Genomic DNA, 19,217 nt, shown 5'->3' on the forward strand with positions numbered 1-19,217 from the left:
AAAAAATGGCGACTGGCGTTCAGTAGCCTGTCATATTCGTTGTTGTTGTTGTAGCGGTTATCTATCCCTGACTGAAAAGAAGAGCATAAGTCTAGTTGTCGTCGAAATCATCTAACGGGAGGAAACGTGCTGTTTCGACATGGTTGGACCAAAGGGAAGGGAGTCAATGAAGGTGTTGATAGCTCCACTGTGAATGGCGTTTAGAGCGTGTCTAAAACTGTTTGCGTCCGCAGTCTGGTCGGTATAAGGGTTTAGTTCGTCGACGTGTTGTAGGAGTGATCTCTTGATGCACCTAGGGGGCGGTTCTGCTTCCAGCAAGTGACTACATGGGTGATTCCTACGAAAACGCCCAAGTAGAAACTGCTTGGTAAGCAGTTCGTTATGCTCCTTAATAGGCAGCATAATGGCCTCACTATGAAGGTGTGTCATTGGTGACATCAAGAGACATCCTGTTGCTGTACGGAGTGCAGTGTTCTGGCACGTCTGTAGCTTCCTCTGCTGCGTGTCACTGCATCCAGGCGACCTTCGTCAGTAGCCATATTCGTCAGTAGCATCGCTTAATGTATTTTTTGATCTAAGGGAAGCTCATGCTATTATAGATACACAATAGGGGTGTAAATGTTATATCCTACAAGAAAACAATTAAAAGCACATTTTTGAATTTGTAAATACATTTAATCCGTTATTAACTACGACTATTATTACGAAACTCTGTACATATCATTATGTAAAAATTTGCAATTATTTAGAGCTTATTAATATGGTTTTTATTTTTTACCCTTGCGTTTCTTCTCGCGCTTGGATTTCGCACTCAATGCGCGTTTGTCCTTCTTTTGTCGCGGATCGACCACACGGTAGCGTCCCTTCAAGCCTGCCGGACGTTTCGCGCGTTTCGTGGCTTGATGTTTCTTCGCTACAACATAAGTAATTTCTTTCTTCTTCTCTTGCGCTTTCTTGTAAATCTTTCTTAGCTGCTTCGCTTTTTCTTGCGCTGTCGCATCGTTGTCGTCCATGATTTTCTCAGCTTGTTTCTTGGCTTTAGCTAAACGTTTGAGTGCGTGTTTGCGCTTGCGCGCCTTAGCTTCCATTACCTTCTTGATGGGGCGTGCGTTTAATTCTTGTACTTTACGTTCATACTCCTCGATGATTTCGTTGGGCACTGGCACTGGTTTTCTCATATGCAAGTCTTCGTCCTGCACGAACCAATGTGGTAGATTTTCATCATTGAAGGCATAACGATTCCATGCGCTGTCGATAAGATCGCGACGCGTTTTCTTGCCTTTAATCATCATAGATCCAAGTGCAAGCTCTTCCTCGGAAAGTCGTATCTTCTTCGCTTTCGGTTCTAACAAAATATGTGTAGATATTAATTTATATGCATAATTTATTAATATAACTTTGTGCTTCACTCACCTTTTGCCATATTGCCAGCAACTTTTTTCTCGCCATCTTCATCATCATTGTCATCTACTGTAGCATCGGAGTCGCTATCACTGGATTCGGAACTTGATCCCTCTTTTGCATTATCATGTTTTGCACGCCTCTTAGCCTTCTTGCCCAAGGGTAATTGTGCCGAGTCTGCATTTTGTTGTGATTCACCGAGTACAGCTACACCTTTACTCTTATATTCGTTTGCTAACCGATCCAAATCGTAATCCTCATCATCTTCCGTATCTATTTGTTGTAGATTGTCTTTTTCGAACCACAATTGCACTCGCTGTTGACGTTTTGTGTCCTTATCTCTGAAGTCTCCCGATTTTATAAGTGGATGTTCGGTACGTTTCTTCTTCTTTTGTGACTCAACTGTATTATCTTCATCTTCGCTCAATCCCAAGCCATCCTTTTCATAGTCACTTTCAGAATCTTCATCCGCGGATACATCGGGCTCATCATCGTTTTCATAGTTGGCATCATCATCCAGGCGTTTATCATCTTTATCGTATGCTTTGTACTTTGGCAATTTCGGTACTTCTACTGCTTCACCTTCAACATCAAAGTCAGGCACTACATCCAACATTTCATCTAGTTCACGTTGTGTTTTAACGCTCTTTAAATCAAATATTTCCAACTCCGTCTCTTCCTGTGGTCCAGCATCGCCTTTGATGACCATATTTAGATTCATTTTCTCATGTAGTTTTTGTTTTGCCCGCAGTTCTTTCTTCCGTTTCCGTTTGATCTCATGTTGCTCGTCTTGAGCAAGTTCAGCTATTTGTTGTTGCAGTTCTTCCTCTTCCATATCCTCTATTTCTTCTTGCGTCAATGCCTTCTTCGGAGCTTCCTCTTCTATGACGGTGGTCTCCTTTTCAGGTGTCTTAAATAATTCATCTTTCAGTGCCTTCCACCATGCCAACAATCCCTTAATATCCTTGCGTCCAAGAACTTTAATATCTTTGCAACATTCAAGAATTTCAGGTGTTGTTTTTGGATGGTTTGCTATGCGCTCATCGTCGATGACTATTGAACCTATACTTTGTAGTGCACCTAAGCCACTGCTTGACTGCATAAACTCCGTAGCAGATAATTCGTTTCGTAGCGCTATATCAGCTTCTGTGTAACCTTCAGCCTTGACGCGCTTCTGCTTTTCAGGGTGCAAAAGGGAATTCTTCTTTTTACCCTCGATGTCTAATTCTTCGAATACATATTTGGGATCTAATAACCGTGGATCTATTTTTGTGGGCGCTAAATAACCCTGACAAACTATGAATATCTCAGCAGATTCTTTACGAGAGGCACTCGGTTTAGTGGCATGTACCTTTTTGAACAATTGTTTTAACACCCACAACAATGCGTTATAATCCTTGGAGCGAAACACTTTTGTAACAAACCAACCGCCACCACGTAGAAAGTGTGTACTAAGTTTCAACGCATTCAATGTTAAGCATATTTGTTGGTAAGCATCGAATAACCAATTACGACCCACATTTGGCGCACCATCGTGCAGTACAACATCAACTTTCCACGACTGCAATTCCTTGGTCAACGATTGCTTACACTTTTCGGTAGTAATGTCCTCAACAAGACTTATACAGCCAGGTATTGGACGAATGGGATACAAGTCAACGCCAACTACAATGCTCGATACAGGCATATTTTGTTTGGCGACTTGCATCCAACCTCCTGGCGCTGCACACAAATCTATACATACTTGCGATTGCTGTAGGAAACCAAATTTACGATTAAGTTGTACCAACTTAAATGCAGCACGCGATCGAAACCCTATAAGCAGTAAATGAATGAAAAGTAAAGAATATTGTTGCAAACAGCAGATATATGTACTCACCTGTTTCCTTGGCTAGTTGGTAGAACTTATCCTTCCGCGCTTTTCCAACTTTGGTCTTTTTACCCATTTTAGTGACAGTGATATAAAGATATGCCTTTAATAAAGTCTAATTATTACGAATATTATTAAAAAACACCAGTTAAATAAAAGTGCGGCTTACACGTGTTGTGCAGCACTCACTGCAAGGTATAGGGTTACCAACACTTTAGTCAATTTATTTATTATTATGAAACGCAAGAAACTTTGTTACTTTTATACAACTAAACATTTGCTTTTAGTATATAAGTCTATTAAAAAATTAGAAACATACTCTATTTAAAAAAAATACATCTTTTAATACAAAAAATATTAAATTTACATATTTTTATCGAAATTCAAATTGGCAACATTCAAACAGCTGATTTTTAGTTGTTAGTGTTGCCTATTTAAACAAAAAAATGGGCAGATTTCGTGTTATCAACAAATAAAGGGGGTAAAAGGTGAGAGTATTGAACACTTTTAGCACAGCTGTTGGTTCCGTTTTGCGGTCTTTTGTTGCTTATGTTGCTTATCCGCCTTGTAGTTTATTGGAATATTGCAGTTTAATATTAAAGATATTTTGATATAAATTTTATATAAAGTTTTGAAAAGTGAAAGCAAGTAGAGAAACGCCAATGAATTCATTAAATTTGCGTGTGTCTTCGGTGAAGACTGGTCAAAATGTGAAGAAGAATGCAGAGATGCGAGCTGCGCTTGTCACGTTGCCGAAGCTTTATGAGAATTGTAAGTTTTAAATAAAATTTATAAACAAAATATAAAAGTGTATGCCTTTATCTTAAAATGTAGCTGACGCAAGTTATTGTGTTGAATTAAAAGCGGCAAATTCTATACCAGAACAGGTGGCGGCAGTGAAAAATGTAAGTACAAATAGGCGTATGTGTGTGTTGCTGTTGTAAACATTTATTTATTGGTGTTTTTTTATATTTTTACAATTTAGATATTTAAGAATCTTAGCCACGATACACAAGCGTTGCAATTTCTGGCAGACTTATTTTTCCATTGTCCGCTAAAGCATCCCGTACGTAATCAAATACTCAAGTAGGTTAAAATTTTGCGTAACAAACAACTAGCAGAAATAACTTAAAATTGTTTTTTTTTTTTTTGCTTAATGCAGGCTTTTAATTACAGCTGCACGGCTGGGTACTGGCGATACGGATGAAACAGCCATTGTAAATGCTTTGTCACACACATTGCAACGACTAGTGGACGAAACTCGAGCAGAAACCGAGAGTAGCATTTGGAATTTTACCGTCACTTCTATGACTGGCTGTTTCGAGAACTTTGATTGTGGCCTTAAAGCATTTCAGCAAAGCATAGCCGAAGTGTTTCCTTTTCTTAGTACAGCAGTACAAAAATATCTTACGGAGTTGGGGTTTGTGTGCAGAAAACAATTACAAATGTACTAGTTTTTATTAACAATTTTATGTCCTCTTCGGTTTTAGTGTGCTTAGTTCACCTTCTGTACGTAATGAATATTATCTATATGTACACAATGCTATACGTTTACTACTCAGTTGTGTACAAGAATATGGCGCTGAGGTCAAGGAAATACACAGTGACATACTTAAACAATTAGCCGTGCTATGTCAACAAATCGTGCATGACGACGAAATACCAATGGATCCACGCACGAATTCCGGCATTTTATTAGCGCTTAATGCTAAACTGTGCGCTACCTATGAAAGCTTTATACAAGAAGTCAAATTGACTAAGAATCCCAATGAGATTGCACTTTGTGTTGGCATCGTCAATACGTTCGATCAGCATGATTTTCAAAATATCTCAGCGGATATACGTGACATTTGCAGCAAGATTGATGAAATTGCGAACGCTAATGCGACAGTGCCAAATATTTTACTTTGCGCCACACGTGCACTATATCAAATATCAAAAATTATACTAGTTTTTGAATTAAAGCCCCAGGCATCACCCACCGACGATGCCAAGTTAATATTGCGTAAACTCTTAATATTCACATTTGGTTATTTAGAACATCACATGGATAGCGTACGGCATTTGTGTCGTGATTTACTGCGTAACACTGTAGCAGCGGCGAAAAAAATCAAATTCGATTTTCTCATACAAAAAATTTATGATGCCTGCAATTCGGAGCGACTATCGCTGTCCATGAAATGTATTGTGCTACAACAAACTGTGGCAATTATGGGCGCCGATGCCATAATACATCAATGTCCTGAAGTATTTACAAATATTTTCGCCGAGCAGCTGGGTCGTGATTTTATGGTGAACAATTTATTTAAGTGTAAGTACAACAAACATACTATAGTATTACATTGTATACAACATAGAAATGCTGAAATTAAAACAAAACCCTACGCACACATGTACATTTGTATATAATTAAGTTTGCTTTTCTATGCACAGCACTTATGTTTGCCAGCCATAAGGAGGTGAAATACGAAACATGGGTTAAACTTTGGATCGAATATCTGATTGTGATAGCCACTTCGGGCGACTCGCGTTTGGCTGACATTGAAACGCTAATTGTTGAAGCGGTTATATGTGAATCGAAAATTGTAAAGCACATCGTTCAACATCCAGACACACAAATACCGATCAGTACAAAATTGTCAGCGCTTTGGGCAATGCGCAAAACGGGTATCAAAGTTGAGGATTTCAACGAATTAATGGAGCAATTTTCCAATATTCTCGTGCACAGTATACTATCCAATTCGGATGAGACACGTATTATGGCTCTGCGTTTATTGGTGGAGACAAATAAGACAACGGAGCTGCTTACACTGTTGGAATGTGAAAATCTGCTAACCTTTTTGGAGTACAATTCGAATTGTCAAAGTCCAGCGACACGTCAAAAAATGCTAGCATTGTTCGACAAAGCATTAATACGCTGTGAAGTAAATCTAGTTAAAGTGCTTAAAGATACTAAAACCATCACATCTATTGATGATGATGCGCCATTGCAATTGAAATTTTTACGCGATGTTATACGAAAATTAGTGGACAATCTTTTTCCGGTATGTTTATGTTGGATCTCTGCTATGAAAACTACTAAAAAATTACATACTTTTGCCACAACTATTAACAATACTCAAAGCACTGGTGTTAAGTTTTTAGATATAGCCTTGATGGTTGGTACGAAATGTTAAAACACCTAGAATTACTCACCAATGTACTCAACCTGTCGTTGACCACTCTCAAAATACCATAAATGTGGAAAATCGGTAGAGGGGCCCACTGCTAAAATCCACCACTCAGTGAGAGTTTTATCTCCCGATACCTTTCCTTTCCCCAGTAGTAAAGACACTTAAGACTTTATTACTTAGATGGTATAGGAAGGTATACCATCTGAGTCTAGAGGAACATTAATACGGCCTCCGCAAAATGCACAGTACCACCACAGCACTAAGCATCATAAATGCTCTCCACCCTGTAAGAGGACCGTTCTAGTAGCGTTGGATCTGTCAAAAGCCCTTTGTTATCTGTAAAGGAGCATAACGAATTGCTCACCAATCAGTTTTTACTAGTTTTTGTTGAAATCAATAACGCAATATGCCGACCAGACTGTACACACGGACAGCTTCAGACACGCCTTAAATGTCATTGACAGCACAGCCATCAACACCTTCTTTGTCTCCTTCCCAGAGAATGACCTTGGAGTCAAACCGTCACTTATAGCAGACGAAGAGCTCCAGTTACCACGTGAAACCAGAGTGACTTTTGCTGGTAACATGCTTCATTCTGTATAGTGTAGGAGTTTAAACTCTTACTTATCCAGACTGAACTCCGACATGCAGAATATATAGAATAAATAGAAGAATAGAATTAAATTAGAGAAATGCATTACGTCCTGTGGTCTATTGTGTCCTCTCCAAGTCTACAACGACTCCATTAGCCCCAACACCCTGACAAATTCCAGGATGGTGCTGATAGGAAGGGAGACGATGCGATATATCCTACATGCAGTCATGCGGGTACATGATACTTGTCAACTTTTTGCATGCCCAACCAACACGACTCATCTAACACCTCGCTCCCTTGGGTCCGAACCCTGTCGAAACAGCACGTTTCTTGGGTCTATCGTTAGATGACCTCGACGACAACTAGACTTTGCTTCCGCCGTTTTCCAATAGATGTCTCTAGGGTCAAGCACTGGTCGATTAAATCGTTTTATATCGATCTTGGACATTTGTGTCAACAAAATATTTATAGAGATCTGTTTGCATCCCAAACTTATTCTCGACATTTGCACGGAATACGCATGCTGCCAGAAAGAATGGTCAAAAGTAATAGCTAGCGACAGCCAATATTTTGAATAACATTAAAAACGGCGGAAGCAAAGTTGTTGACCTACTCCTTTCCATTTCTGCAGGGCTAGATACTCGTTCAAACAACAACAACCACATGTCCCAATGATTCTTCGTATTGCGTAGTGAAAATGAAAAATTATGAACAAAACCTTGACTACTTGGCTGGCTATGCAATTTTCAAAACAATATAGCTATTTGCTATTTACTATGTTAAGATATAAAAAAAAAACAAGTAAGGAAAGGCTAAGTTCGGGTGCAACCGAACATTTTATACTCTCGCAATTTATTGCTATATTTTCCACACGTGTAATCAGGGTGTCAAGAAAATATATACCGAATTTCATTGAAATCTGTCGAGTAGCTCCTGAGATATGGTTGTTGACCCATAAGTGGGCGATGCCCCGCCTTTTTGTGAGATATATACAAATAACCTATTTAGGGGCGGAGCCACGCCCACTTCCCCAAAAAAATTACATCCAAATATGCCCCTCCCTAATGTGATCCTCTGTTCCAAATTCCAAAAATTTTTTTCCGTAACTTCATTCAAGGCTTAGTTATGACACTTTATGTGTTTTTGGTTTTCGTCATTTTGTGGGCGTGGCAATGGTCCGATTTTGCCCGCGAAAGCAATCCTCTAACGGTCCCAAGGAACATGTGTACCAAGTTTCATTAGGGTATCTCAATTTTTACTCAAGTTATCGCTTGCACAGACGGACGGAGAGACATCCGAATTTCAAATCTACTCATCACCCTGATCACTTTGGTATATATGATTCTCTATCTAACTCTTTTAGTTTTAGGTGTTACAAACAACCGTTATGTGAACAAAACTATAATACTCTCTTAGCAACTTTGTTGCGAGAGTATAATAATTGTATTATATTTGTATCTAATTTATTAGTCTTTCTCACTTGCAGGGCGCCAATTTCAGTCGCCGTTCAGTGTCTCTACGGCTACTAGGAACGTGTTTAGCGATTAGCAACAATCGCCTTATATCACTTGAAGAGATATTACCAGCACATACCGTTAAGGCGCTTACCGATATGCTTGACGACACATACGAAGCCAATAAGGAGTCAGCTGTAAATAGTTTGACTTTCATTGAAAAAAATGTGCATTGCAATTTAATACAGAAACATCAATTGAATATCACACTCACACATATCTGCACAAACTTGACATCGGTCCGTCCAACCGATTCGGTAACCGGCGCATATCAATTGGAATTTTATTGTAATCGCAATGAACACATCAGCAGTTTTGGCACTTACGAGCCAACACAATATAAACCCATTTACTATGCAGCGTTACGTTGGCTCTTGCAAGAATTAAAAGCCGGTCTCAAGTTGGCCAAAGAGAGTCTGCTACAAGCGGCCAAAATGAATCCATTATATGGCATTTTATTTGCCATTAAACATTTGTTAGTGCGTCTAGATTTCAATTTTTTGGCCAAAGAGATACCATGGCGTATAATTATTGCCGAGTTGATTGTGTTGTGCAAGGAGTTGACCACCACTGTGTCGCCCGTTGTGAATAGTTCATCGCCGGAAGGTCATTTGCCGAATGACTTCAGTCAATTGCCAGCGGAATATGGCGAAGAGCTGACTGCCGACGGCGCCGATACCAATGATGCAAATATTAAAATACTCTCCGCTAAATTGGCGAAAGTCGACTTGTCTAATGTTAAGACAACACCACAAATGGTGCTGTTATGCGCTTGGCGCACCGTCAAGGAAGTCTCTTTGATATTGGGCGAAATAGTGTTGCGCTCACCGATACAGGTAAGCAAATTGACCGAACGATTCCTCATCACCAAAGAGCAACTGCTCGAGATCGGTGAGCATTTCAAGCAATTACTGGCCGAAACCAAACATCGTGGCGCCTTCGAACAAGCTTATGTGGGCTTCTCCAAACTTTGTAGTCGCCTTTGGCTTTTGGAGGTGGTAGATTTGAATTCACTACCCATGCAATGGTTACGCGAACTACTCACACTCATCGCCAAGGATGAACAATTGAATGAGAAGATTTGCGCTACACGACGCAGCGCCGGCGTCCCGTTCATGGTGCAGGCGCTCATCACAACCGAATTGCACGTGTGCACCACCAAATCACTCTACTATTGCATGTCACATTTACTGCAATTATGCGCCGCACGCGAACGCAGCGCCGAATCGCGTACGCATGCTATGAATATATTGCGTGCACTCTTCCGTTGCACCGAACTGAATGAAGCGGTGGTGGAGTATGTGGCCGATGGTGTCATGTGCGCTATACGTGGCTACAGTGCCGAAACATGGTCGGAAAAGAATTCGGCTACATTACTCTTTGCAGCGCTCATTACACGCATATTCGGTGTGCAACGCACGCGTGATTCGGACAATTTGAATGTGCGCAATAAAATGACCGGTCGCATATTCTTTTTGCGTTATCCCAAATTGTATGATTTCTTTTTGGCGCAATTGCAAGAGGCCAGCGCTTTGGTGCAGCAACAGCAGAAAGCGCATAAGCTACATCCGCTATTGTTGTTGTTGAGTCGTCTATATCCGTCCGCACTTGAGGGCACCGAGTCGAATTTGAAGGTGCGTATTTGCGGTACTTATGTGCGAAAATCTTCTGTGTATAATTTTGAAATATTTTTGCTTGCTTACAGCTAACCGAGTTTATACCATATATAGCAATTTGTGCCAGTTGCCCGGAAATGCAGACGCGTTATCTAGCTGCCAAAGCTGTTGTGGCGCTCGTCTCCAAGGATGCTATACCGGCCACGGTGCTGAGAATATGCGCTGAGATAGTGGTGTGTACGAACTCTGCTTTATTTTGGCTTTTTTTAATAATACAAATTTTATATATATTTTTTAAATTTAGTTATCTGCTGACAGTCCCAAGACACTGAATTTGAATGTTTTACATGGTCAACTGCTACAGGTAGGTGCCACGCCCTCTTTTCTGTCAACTCTAAAAATCATAGAAACTAGTAATTTTAGTAGAAAACAGTTCGACAAAGTTGTTGCGCATTCTAGTTAATTTTTAAATGAGAAGTGGAATACTTTCTTCATCAGTGGAATATCTGCATTAATGTTTGATTTATCTATTGTAAAGTGAAGAAATTAGACCGCATTTAAAATGGTATTATATGGAAAGTAGGGGTGGTTATAGTGCTGTATCACCTAAATTTATACTGTAATATAAGAATATTGACCCGGACCACTATCTGATAGCAGCAAAGAAGGTTCGATGTCGAAAAGCTGTAATCGCAACCGACAGCCGAACGATTTGCTACTTAACTTGCACTCCTGCTCTCTGAGAGTACTCAGCAGCATTTCGATATAAGAGAACTATGGAACGGCATCTTAAACTAATTGCGTACCGCTGCAGCCCAAACGAGGCCGAAATGCGTGAGTTTGAAGACCTTGACAAGCTGGCCGACAGAAGTAATGCTCGAAAATTTTATGAGAAGATGAAACGATTTACAAAAAGTTTCAATACCGGAGCATTATCTTGTAGACTTTGTAACTGATGTCCAAGGCATACTGGGTTTATTGGAAGAAACACTTCTCTCACTTGCTTAATGGTAGTGAAAATGCAACACCATGAAAGGACGAACCCGATTCCCTAATGATGATGAAACAGCTGTTTCATTGCCCGATCATGAAAGAAATCAAAATAGGAATTACCCGCTTGAAGAACAACAAAGCGGCTGGGGCCGATGGGTTGCCAGCCGAACTAAATACGGCGGCGAAGAACTGATGCATCAGCTTATTGGTATAATATGGTCGCACGAAAGTATGCTCGACGATTGGAATCTCAGTGTGCTCTACCTAATCCATAAAAAGGGAGACTCCACAATCTGCACCAATTACCGTGGGATAAGTCTCCTCAATATCTCATATAAAGTCCTGTCGAGCGTATTGTGTGAAAGACTGGAGCCTACAGTCAACAACCTGACTGGACCTTATCAGTGTGGCTTTAGACCTGGAAAATCCACCATGGACCAAATATTCGCCTATGCGCCAAATCTTGGAAAATACCCGAGAGAAAAGAATCGATACACACCACCTCCTCATAGATTTGAAAGCTGCCTTCGAAGGCACGAAAAGGAGCTGCCTCTTTGAGGAGCTGACGTTGAGCAACACAACAAGCTCCGCCAGGATCGGGAAGGTTCTCTCCGAGCCGTTCGTTACTAAACGAGGCTTCAGACAGGGTGATTCACTATCGTACGACTTCTTCCATCTATTGCTGGAGAAAATAATACGAGCTGCAGAGCTAAATAAAGAAGGTACAATCTTTTATTAGAGGGTACAGCTGCTGGCGTACACCGTTGATATCGATATAATTGGAAGCAACAACCGTCGTTCGTTCTGCTTTCTCCAGACTGGATAAGGAAGCAAAGCGAATGGGTCTAGTGGTGAATAAGGACAAGACGAAATATCTCCTTTCGTCAAACAAACAGGCAGCGCACTCGCATCTTGGCACGCACGTCAGTCAGTTTGAATATAACTGGTCTATTGGAGTGGGCGTGGTTACTACCTGACTCGTCCGTTTTATACAGTCTATCAAGAAATGTTAGCTGAAAGTGTGTCCTTTTGGTTATAGGTTAAAGTTTTAGCAATTTATAAGTTATGTGTATATTCAGTTTATCGAGGGCGTGACCACGCCCACTTTTACTTTTTTTTAAACATACTTGTCCATCTACTTTATATAATTACATTTTGCAGATTTACATGTTACTGAAGGCACTCAAGCGTCCTGATGCTGAGTTAGTCGGTGATATTGCGACCACTTTGGTGATAGTACAGCAGCGGACTCAAATTAAAAATGCCGTTATACTGAAATTAATTTTGGATATTTTCATTGAGATACTACAAAGGTATTTCACTATAGTTGTAGTTATATTGGAAATTAATTTATAATTCTCCCTTTCCATGACAGCCAACAGAATCTCAGCTATAGTCAGGAAACAATACAAAGTTTACTCTACTTCACCACACACAAAGAGCTTTACCAACCCGAACTGAGCTTCTACTATCCGGTGCTACGTAAATCTTTCTATATCTACAATTTACATACACTACGTTTGACACTGCCTTACGGTGCACTCTCCGATTACCTTCTTTGCCCGCCGCTTACACATGCCACCATGCAATTGGAGCAAGCGGAAGTTTGTCTCAATGTGATACTGTTAATACTGCGTGCTGAGGAAATGGATTTGTCAGAATTCGAAATTTCACATGAAGAACAGCGTTTCGTGCGTGCGCTACCGCCTGAAATGCGCGATAATTTGGCAACAGAGTTGCGTCAGAGTAAAGCTTTACATGCCACATTGAAAGAACTGTTGCAAAAGCCGCTTTACTATCCGGAGTGTGTGATTAAGGCTTATGCCATACTGAGTTTATTGGATAACTTCGATTTCACCTTAAGTCAATTGTTGAAGGAGTCTAAAAAGCATACGGGCGATGTTAAATCACCGCTAACTATGTGTGTGGAGCGACTGGTGCTTAAACAGGGTGGCGTTGATTCGAAAGTTTCACAATCTTGTCTGGAGTATTTATTGGAAATTTCACAAGCGTGGAATCCCGATTGTTTGAGGTTAGTCAGAATAATATTTATACTCTCGCAACAAAGTTGCAAAGGGAGTATAATAGTTTTGTTCACCTAACGGTTGTTTGTGTCACCTAAAACTTAGCGAGTAAGATATGGGGTTATATACATCAAAATGATCAGGGTGATGAGTAGATGACGATTCGGATGTCTCATTCATCGTTTTTTTTTTTGTATATCTCTCGCAAACCAATAAAGCTATATAAACCAAAATTTCTGCAGTTACTTCCCTTACGTACCCAATATACCCCCTAAAAATAGGTGAAATGGGTTAATAACCACGCCCATCTGCCATACAAAGGCTATGTTGAAAATTACTAAAATTGTGTTAACTCACTAACCAAAAACATCAGAAACACTAAATTTTACAGAAGAAATGGTAGAAGGAAACTAAACTCTGATTAAAATAAATCAAAAATGGGCGTGTTTTTTCCCACTTATGGGTCGAAAACCATATCTCAGGAACTACTCGACCGATTTCAATGAAATTCGGTATATAATGTTTCTTTGACACCCAGATGAAAAATGGACGGAATCGGTTCACAGCCACGCCTACTTCCAATATATCCCAACTTTGATTTTCATCTGATTCCTTCACTTTACAATACATACACAAGGAACCAATGAAGATAGCGAAATAAAACTTTGCACAAATACTGTGGCATCACTTGTGGAAAAATTGTCGAAATCGGACTATAACTTTTCAAGGCCCCTGATATCGAACACGAAGAACTCAGTGCCTAAGGGTAATTTGTCACCGAAAATATTTGTAAATCTCCCAGATATTTTAATGTAATTCAGAGGAAATCTTTTTCTTCTAATAGTTTGTCTCAGTACTAAAAATGGTTAAATTCGGATAAACTACCCCTAGCTCCCATATACCTAATTATAATGATTTTCGTTATTCTAGTGGACCTTATGCCGAATATATGGGTCAAATTGTCTTATCTTAATAAAATTACATCAATAAATTGCGAGAATATAAAATTTTCGACCTTAGTCCTTCTTTACTTGTTTTCTTTTTTTTTTTCAAGTTAACCGGATATTTACACAAATACTTATATAGTATATACCAAATATACATTTCGAAATTATTACTTTTATAACCATTACAGATTGAAGGCCGCACAAATTTTATCACACATAGCTGTACATTTTAATAAAGCTTTGGAGAAGAAAAAAATATCTTTCGTACGTTTATATATTGGTCTGACGTTGGCGCTGCTTATGGATGATGATTTCGAAATACGTGATTATACAGCGAAAATCGTTGTAAACAACATCCCCGACGATATTGGAATGAGTTGAGTACAATAACACTAAAAACAATAATACAAATAATAAACTTGCTTGCTCTCCCTTTCTTTCTCTCTCTCGAACTTACTAGAAAGCGTTGTTGCGACCATGGCGCAGCGTCTCTTCCTGCAATCCATTGCCGATCAGTTGGAGGAAATGCGTGCCGATGATAATTACATAATAGAAATTTTCAAGACCATCAATGAAACAGTCACACTGGGTATTGGCGTCGACGAAGATGGCAATAGTTCAACAACCGGCAGCGGTAGCGGCAGCAATAGCAGCTCCTCAACGGTGGGCGATCTGGAAGTGTTCGATAAACACGAGGCGAATATCTTTGCCGAGCCGCAAAAAGTGATATACGATGCCGTTGTGGTATTTAAAAACACCTTCGCAACACGACCGAAAGTTTTGAGTTATGTGGGAGAGGCAAAAACACTTTAAATTTCATTTTTCCCTTTTTTCATCTTTTTGAAGTTTTTGTTTTATGAAAATAGTTCAAAACGTGATAGTGTGTATGACGCTAAGTTAGCTAGGCTTGTAGTTAGTAGTTATGCTAAAAGCACAAAAAACATATGTATATATATGTATTTAAATTTTTTTATTTTTATTTTGTAAGTGAGTAACAAAAGAACATGCAACTCGGATACAAAAAAAATCGCTGCAGGTGTTTAATAAATTCGCAGTTGTCAAATATATGTTATATTTATATGTTGATGTTGTTTTTATAGGTTTTCGAAATTTCTCGAATATGTATTTTTGCATAACGTAATATTGAATTCGTTTATTTTGCGTTTATTTGTGTTTTTTTTTGCTGCTCGCTTACAAGAGAACTCTGCTAATAATGCTAGTTTTCGTGAACACAATTATAGACTGCTTCTTGTAGAAAGTGCGCTTAGGTAGCACAAACTCTCTTAAGCACATAAATGCAACTATTTGTTGCTATCACAATTTACTGTTGAAATAAAAAAAAGGCGTTAATTTTTTACTTCTTGAGTGTGAGCGTAAGTGAGTGACTACTGAAAAATAATTAATTTAAATGAAATAAAAATTAATAAATTAAATTAAAACATAAAAAGAAACTAAAATAAAATAAAAATGTTTAAATATAAAAAATATATTAAGATAAAAGTTTAAATTAAATTAAATAAATAACAACATAATTGAAACGAAAACAAATTTTGTAATCAAAATTAAAATAAAGATGTTATAAATTAAAAAAATTAAATAAAAGAAAATTTTATAAATAAAATTAAAAATATAAATAAAATAAAAAGTTATAAATAAAATAAAAATAATAATTAAGTGTAATTATTAAATAATATTAAAAAAATATTAAAAACATTAACTAAATTTAAAAAAATTAAATTAAACTAAAAATAAATGAATCACATAAAATAACTAAATTAAATGAAATACTAGATGCTGTACAATTTTTTTTCAGGTAACTTTTAAACGTTAAATATGTATTATCGTAGGCAACTAGTAAAGCGAAGTGTATTCTTTATTCTTTTGTTTTGTTTTTACAACAGCAGTCTTTTTAATAAACTGAGAGCAATTAATGCCAATTAATAAATGCTTATTAGTCGCTTGAAAGTAAACCAAAAACAAAAATAAATTATTTTCTAAATTAAAATTATAATGCAAGCAAAAGAAATGTGTCTCGAAGTAAAAAAATTAAAATATTAATGCTTACTTTAAACTAAAACAATGAAACTTTACATTTACATTTTACATTTAACAGTCTTAATAAGCTAGTTTCAGTGTAATTAACCTCAACTTTATCCATTCAACCAGCATTCTGTTAACTAGCTAATTCCTCTTAAAAATACTTATTACAAAAAAAAATATGATTTATTGAAATATTTTTGTTAAAAAAAAACTACTTTTTTAATTCAATATTTTATGGTTTCAAAGTAAACAGCATTCACTGAAAATTTTATATTAAAGCATAAAACCAGTTTTGTAAACATAACAGTGAAATTAAACTAAATAAATTAAATTAAACTAATTAATTCTTAAAAATTTAAAATTAAATCAAATAATTTAAAATGAAGTAAAAAATAATTATAATTTTGCACAGATTTGTAGTATTAGTAGTTTTTTATACTTTTTAATTAAATTATCCACTTCATTGTATTGTGCGTATTTTCCTTTTTGTAATTCAAATATTTAACATACCCTTAGTGAAAATCGATTAATTTAAAACACCTATGAAAATTACTGAAATCGCACTTTAAAATCTCAAGCTTACAAAAAATCTGAAAATTAAATTGATGTTTAACACGTTGGCTGCCAATGTATCACCGGTGATCACAACAAAAAACTACTCCCAGGTGCCAATGTATCACCGGTGATACACGCCTAGGCCTCTAGAATTTAGGGGTTGGGGCCTTAACGGAAGGAGTTTTAAGAAAGACGTAAGTTAATTTTGAAAGAAAAAATATTTAGCATGGGAGCATGGTTTTTATTCATGGTAAAAAAATCCCGTTGTAACTCTAAGCACAACATGTATTTTTTTGCTTGGCAACTGGGAGTAGTTTTTTGATGTGATCACCGGTGATACACTGGCAGCCAACGTGTTAAAAAAGTAATTTGTATTTTTTATTACTTAAAAATTGTTTACTTGTAATTTTTTTGTTTATGAAATTTTTTTTAAACAAAAAATTAAAATAAAATATATATTTAAAATATATATATTTTTTTAATTTTTTAATATTATTATATTATTTTTTTATGTTTTTCCTATATTTCTATTACACATCTATATAATAAATTTATACTTCAATATTGTATTTATCTTTCAAATGTTTTGTTTTGTACCCTCTTATATAAATGTACTGCCTCTAGCTATCTAGATAAATACTTTGTAATGATCTAATGTAAACAAACAATTGCAAAAAATGTATGAGTAGTAATAAAGAGAAAAAAAGCTTTGAAAATAGAGTTATGAACATAAATGTTTTATTTCAGGAAAAATTCTTTTGTAGGAAAAATTTAGGCGCACTTGATAAAAAATTTGAAACAAAGGCATTCAATTAAAAAAAAGTCGGTGCATATGCATTTTTTTCTGCATCTTCCAGACAATTTTTTGTGTATTTTTAATTTTTTTATAAATAGTTTATTATTTTTTGTTGTAACAATCAAATGAATTTTTTTTTTATTTTTAAGTTGATTTTTCAGCGCAGTTCTTAACAAAATGTCGGTAATAAATTTTGAAGTTAAAAATACTTAATTTTATAAAATGATTTTTAAGGTAAGGCTTTCAAAGTTTTTTGAAACGATGCTTTGACTGAGTTTTCGAGCAAATATTAAATAGCATATGTAAGTAGTTAAAAATTAATTTTTATGCCGTTACAACAACAACAATATGTATATCATCAACAACAACACTTTTACTCCGTAAATGCCTTCGAAATAAGTAAGGAAAGTTCGAGTGCAACCGAGCATTTTACACTCTCGCAATTGATGTAATTTTATAAAGATAACACAATTTGATCCATATATTCGGCGGCTCCCTTAATTTTGCTAAAATCTCTCACATATTAACCGATATATGTGGAATAAAGCCCACGTTATTTTTGAAAAACCTATAATTAGGTATATGGGAGCTAGGGGAAGTTATGAACCGATTTCAACCATTTTTGGTACAAAGACACACTATTAGAAGAAAAAGATTTTCTCTGAATTACATTACAATATCTGAGAAATTTACCAATATTTTCGATGAAAAATTACCTTTAAGCACTGATCATGTTCGATATCCGGGGCATTGAAAAGTTATAGTCCGATTTCGACAATTTTTCCACAAGCGATGCCATAGCTCAAATACAGTATTTGTGTTAAGTTTTATTCCGCTATCTTCATTGGTTCCCGATGTACATATGTATATATTGTAAAGTGAAGGAATCAGATGGAATTCAAAGTTGCGTTATATTGGAAGTAGTCGTAGTTGTGAACCGATTTCGGCCATCTTCCATCCATGTCATTAGGATGTCAATAAAATATTGTGCACAGAATTTCATTAAAATTGGTCGAGTAGTTCCGGAGATATGGGTTTTGACTCATAAGTGGTCGACGCCACGCCCATTTTTCATTTTATAAACAAATCTTAGTGCAGCTTCCTAGTGCCTTTTCTTCTGTAAAATTTAGTAAGTATGATGTTTTTCATTAGTGAGTTAACGCACTTTTAGTAATTTTCAACATAACCTTTGTATGGGAGGAGGGCGTGGTTATTATCCGATTTCAACTTTTTTTTCTGGTGTGTAATGGGGTACGTAAGGGAAGTGACTGTAGAAAGTTTGGTTATATAGTCGACGAGATATGTACAAAAAACTTAATATGAGTTGGGCCAGGACGACTTTTCAAAAAATATTTCATCCAGATATGCCCCTTCCTAGTGCGATCCTTTATATTAAATTTTAATTATATAACTTTATTTAGTTGTGACACTATATAGATGTTCGGTTTTCGCCATTTGTGGGCGTGCCATTGGTCCGATTACGTCCATTTTCAATAGCAGGGTTGCTATTCCCAAGGAACTGTGTACCAATCTTAATTTTTATTCAAGTTATCCTTTGCACGGACGGATTTTAACTCGTCTCGTCAACCTGATCATTTTGATATATATAATCCTATATCTAACTCGTGTAGTTTTATGACTTACAAACAACCGTTATGTGAACAAAACTGGAGTACTAGTAACCCCAAATTTA

General features: G+C 36.9%; 2 protein-coding genes across 2 annotated transcripts; one reads left to right on the top strand and one right to left on the bottom strand.

Annotated features, from left to right (window-relative positions):
* Positions 1-653: 653 nt before the first annotated feature.
* Positions 654-3,473, bottom strand: LOC105219515 (pre-rRNA 2'-O-ribose RNA methyltransferase FTSJ3). Its single transcript, XM_011195712.3, has 3 exons — positions 3,281-3,473; positions 1,414-3,216; positions 654-1,345 (listed from the first exon to the last, which is right to left on the bottom strand). Exons 1-3 carry the CDS (start codon positions 3,345-3,347, stop codon positions 768-770), a joined length of 2,448 nt encoding a protein of 815 aa, XP_011194014.1. The 5' UTR covers positions 3,348-3,473; the 3' UTR covers positions 654-767.
* Positions 3,474-3,782: 309 nt separating this feature from the next.
* Positions 3,783-15,488, top strand: LOC105219516 (thyroid adenoma-associated protein homolog). The gene is made up of 13 exons (XM_011195713.3): positions 3,783-4,042; positions 4,106-4,176; positions 4,257-4,357; positions 4,434-4,691; positions 4,762-5,582; positions 5,705-6,315; positions 8,526-10,187; positions 10,259-10,402; positions 10,474-10,533; positions 12,324-12,475; positions 12,538-13,194; positions 14,322-14,509; positions 14,594-15,488. Exons 1-13 carry the CDS (start codon positions 3,934-3,936, stop codon positions 14,944-14,946), a joined length of 5,187 nt encoding a protein of 1,728 aa, XP_011194015.1. The 5' UTR covers positions 3,783-3,933; the 3' UTR covers positions 14,947-15,488.
* The last annotated feature ends 3,729 nt before the right edge of the window (positions 15,489-19,217 follow it).

Source organism: Zeugodacus cucurbitae, chromosome 5 (genome assembly GCF_028554725.1).
Source record: "Zeugodacus cucurbitae isolate PBARC_wt_2022May chromosome 5, idZeuCucr1.2, whole genome shotgun sequence".
NCBI lineage: Eukaryota > Metazoa > Arthropoda > Insecta > Diptera > Tephritidae > Zeugodacus > Zeugodacus cucurbitae.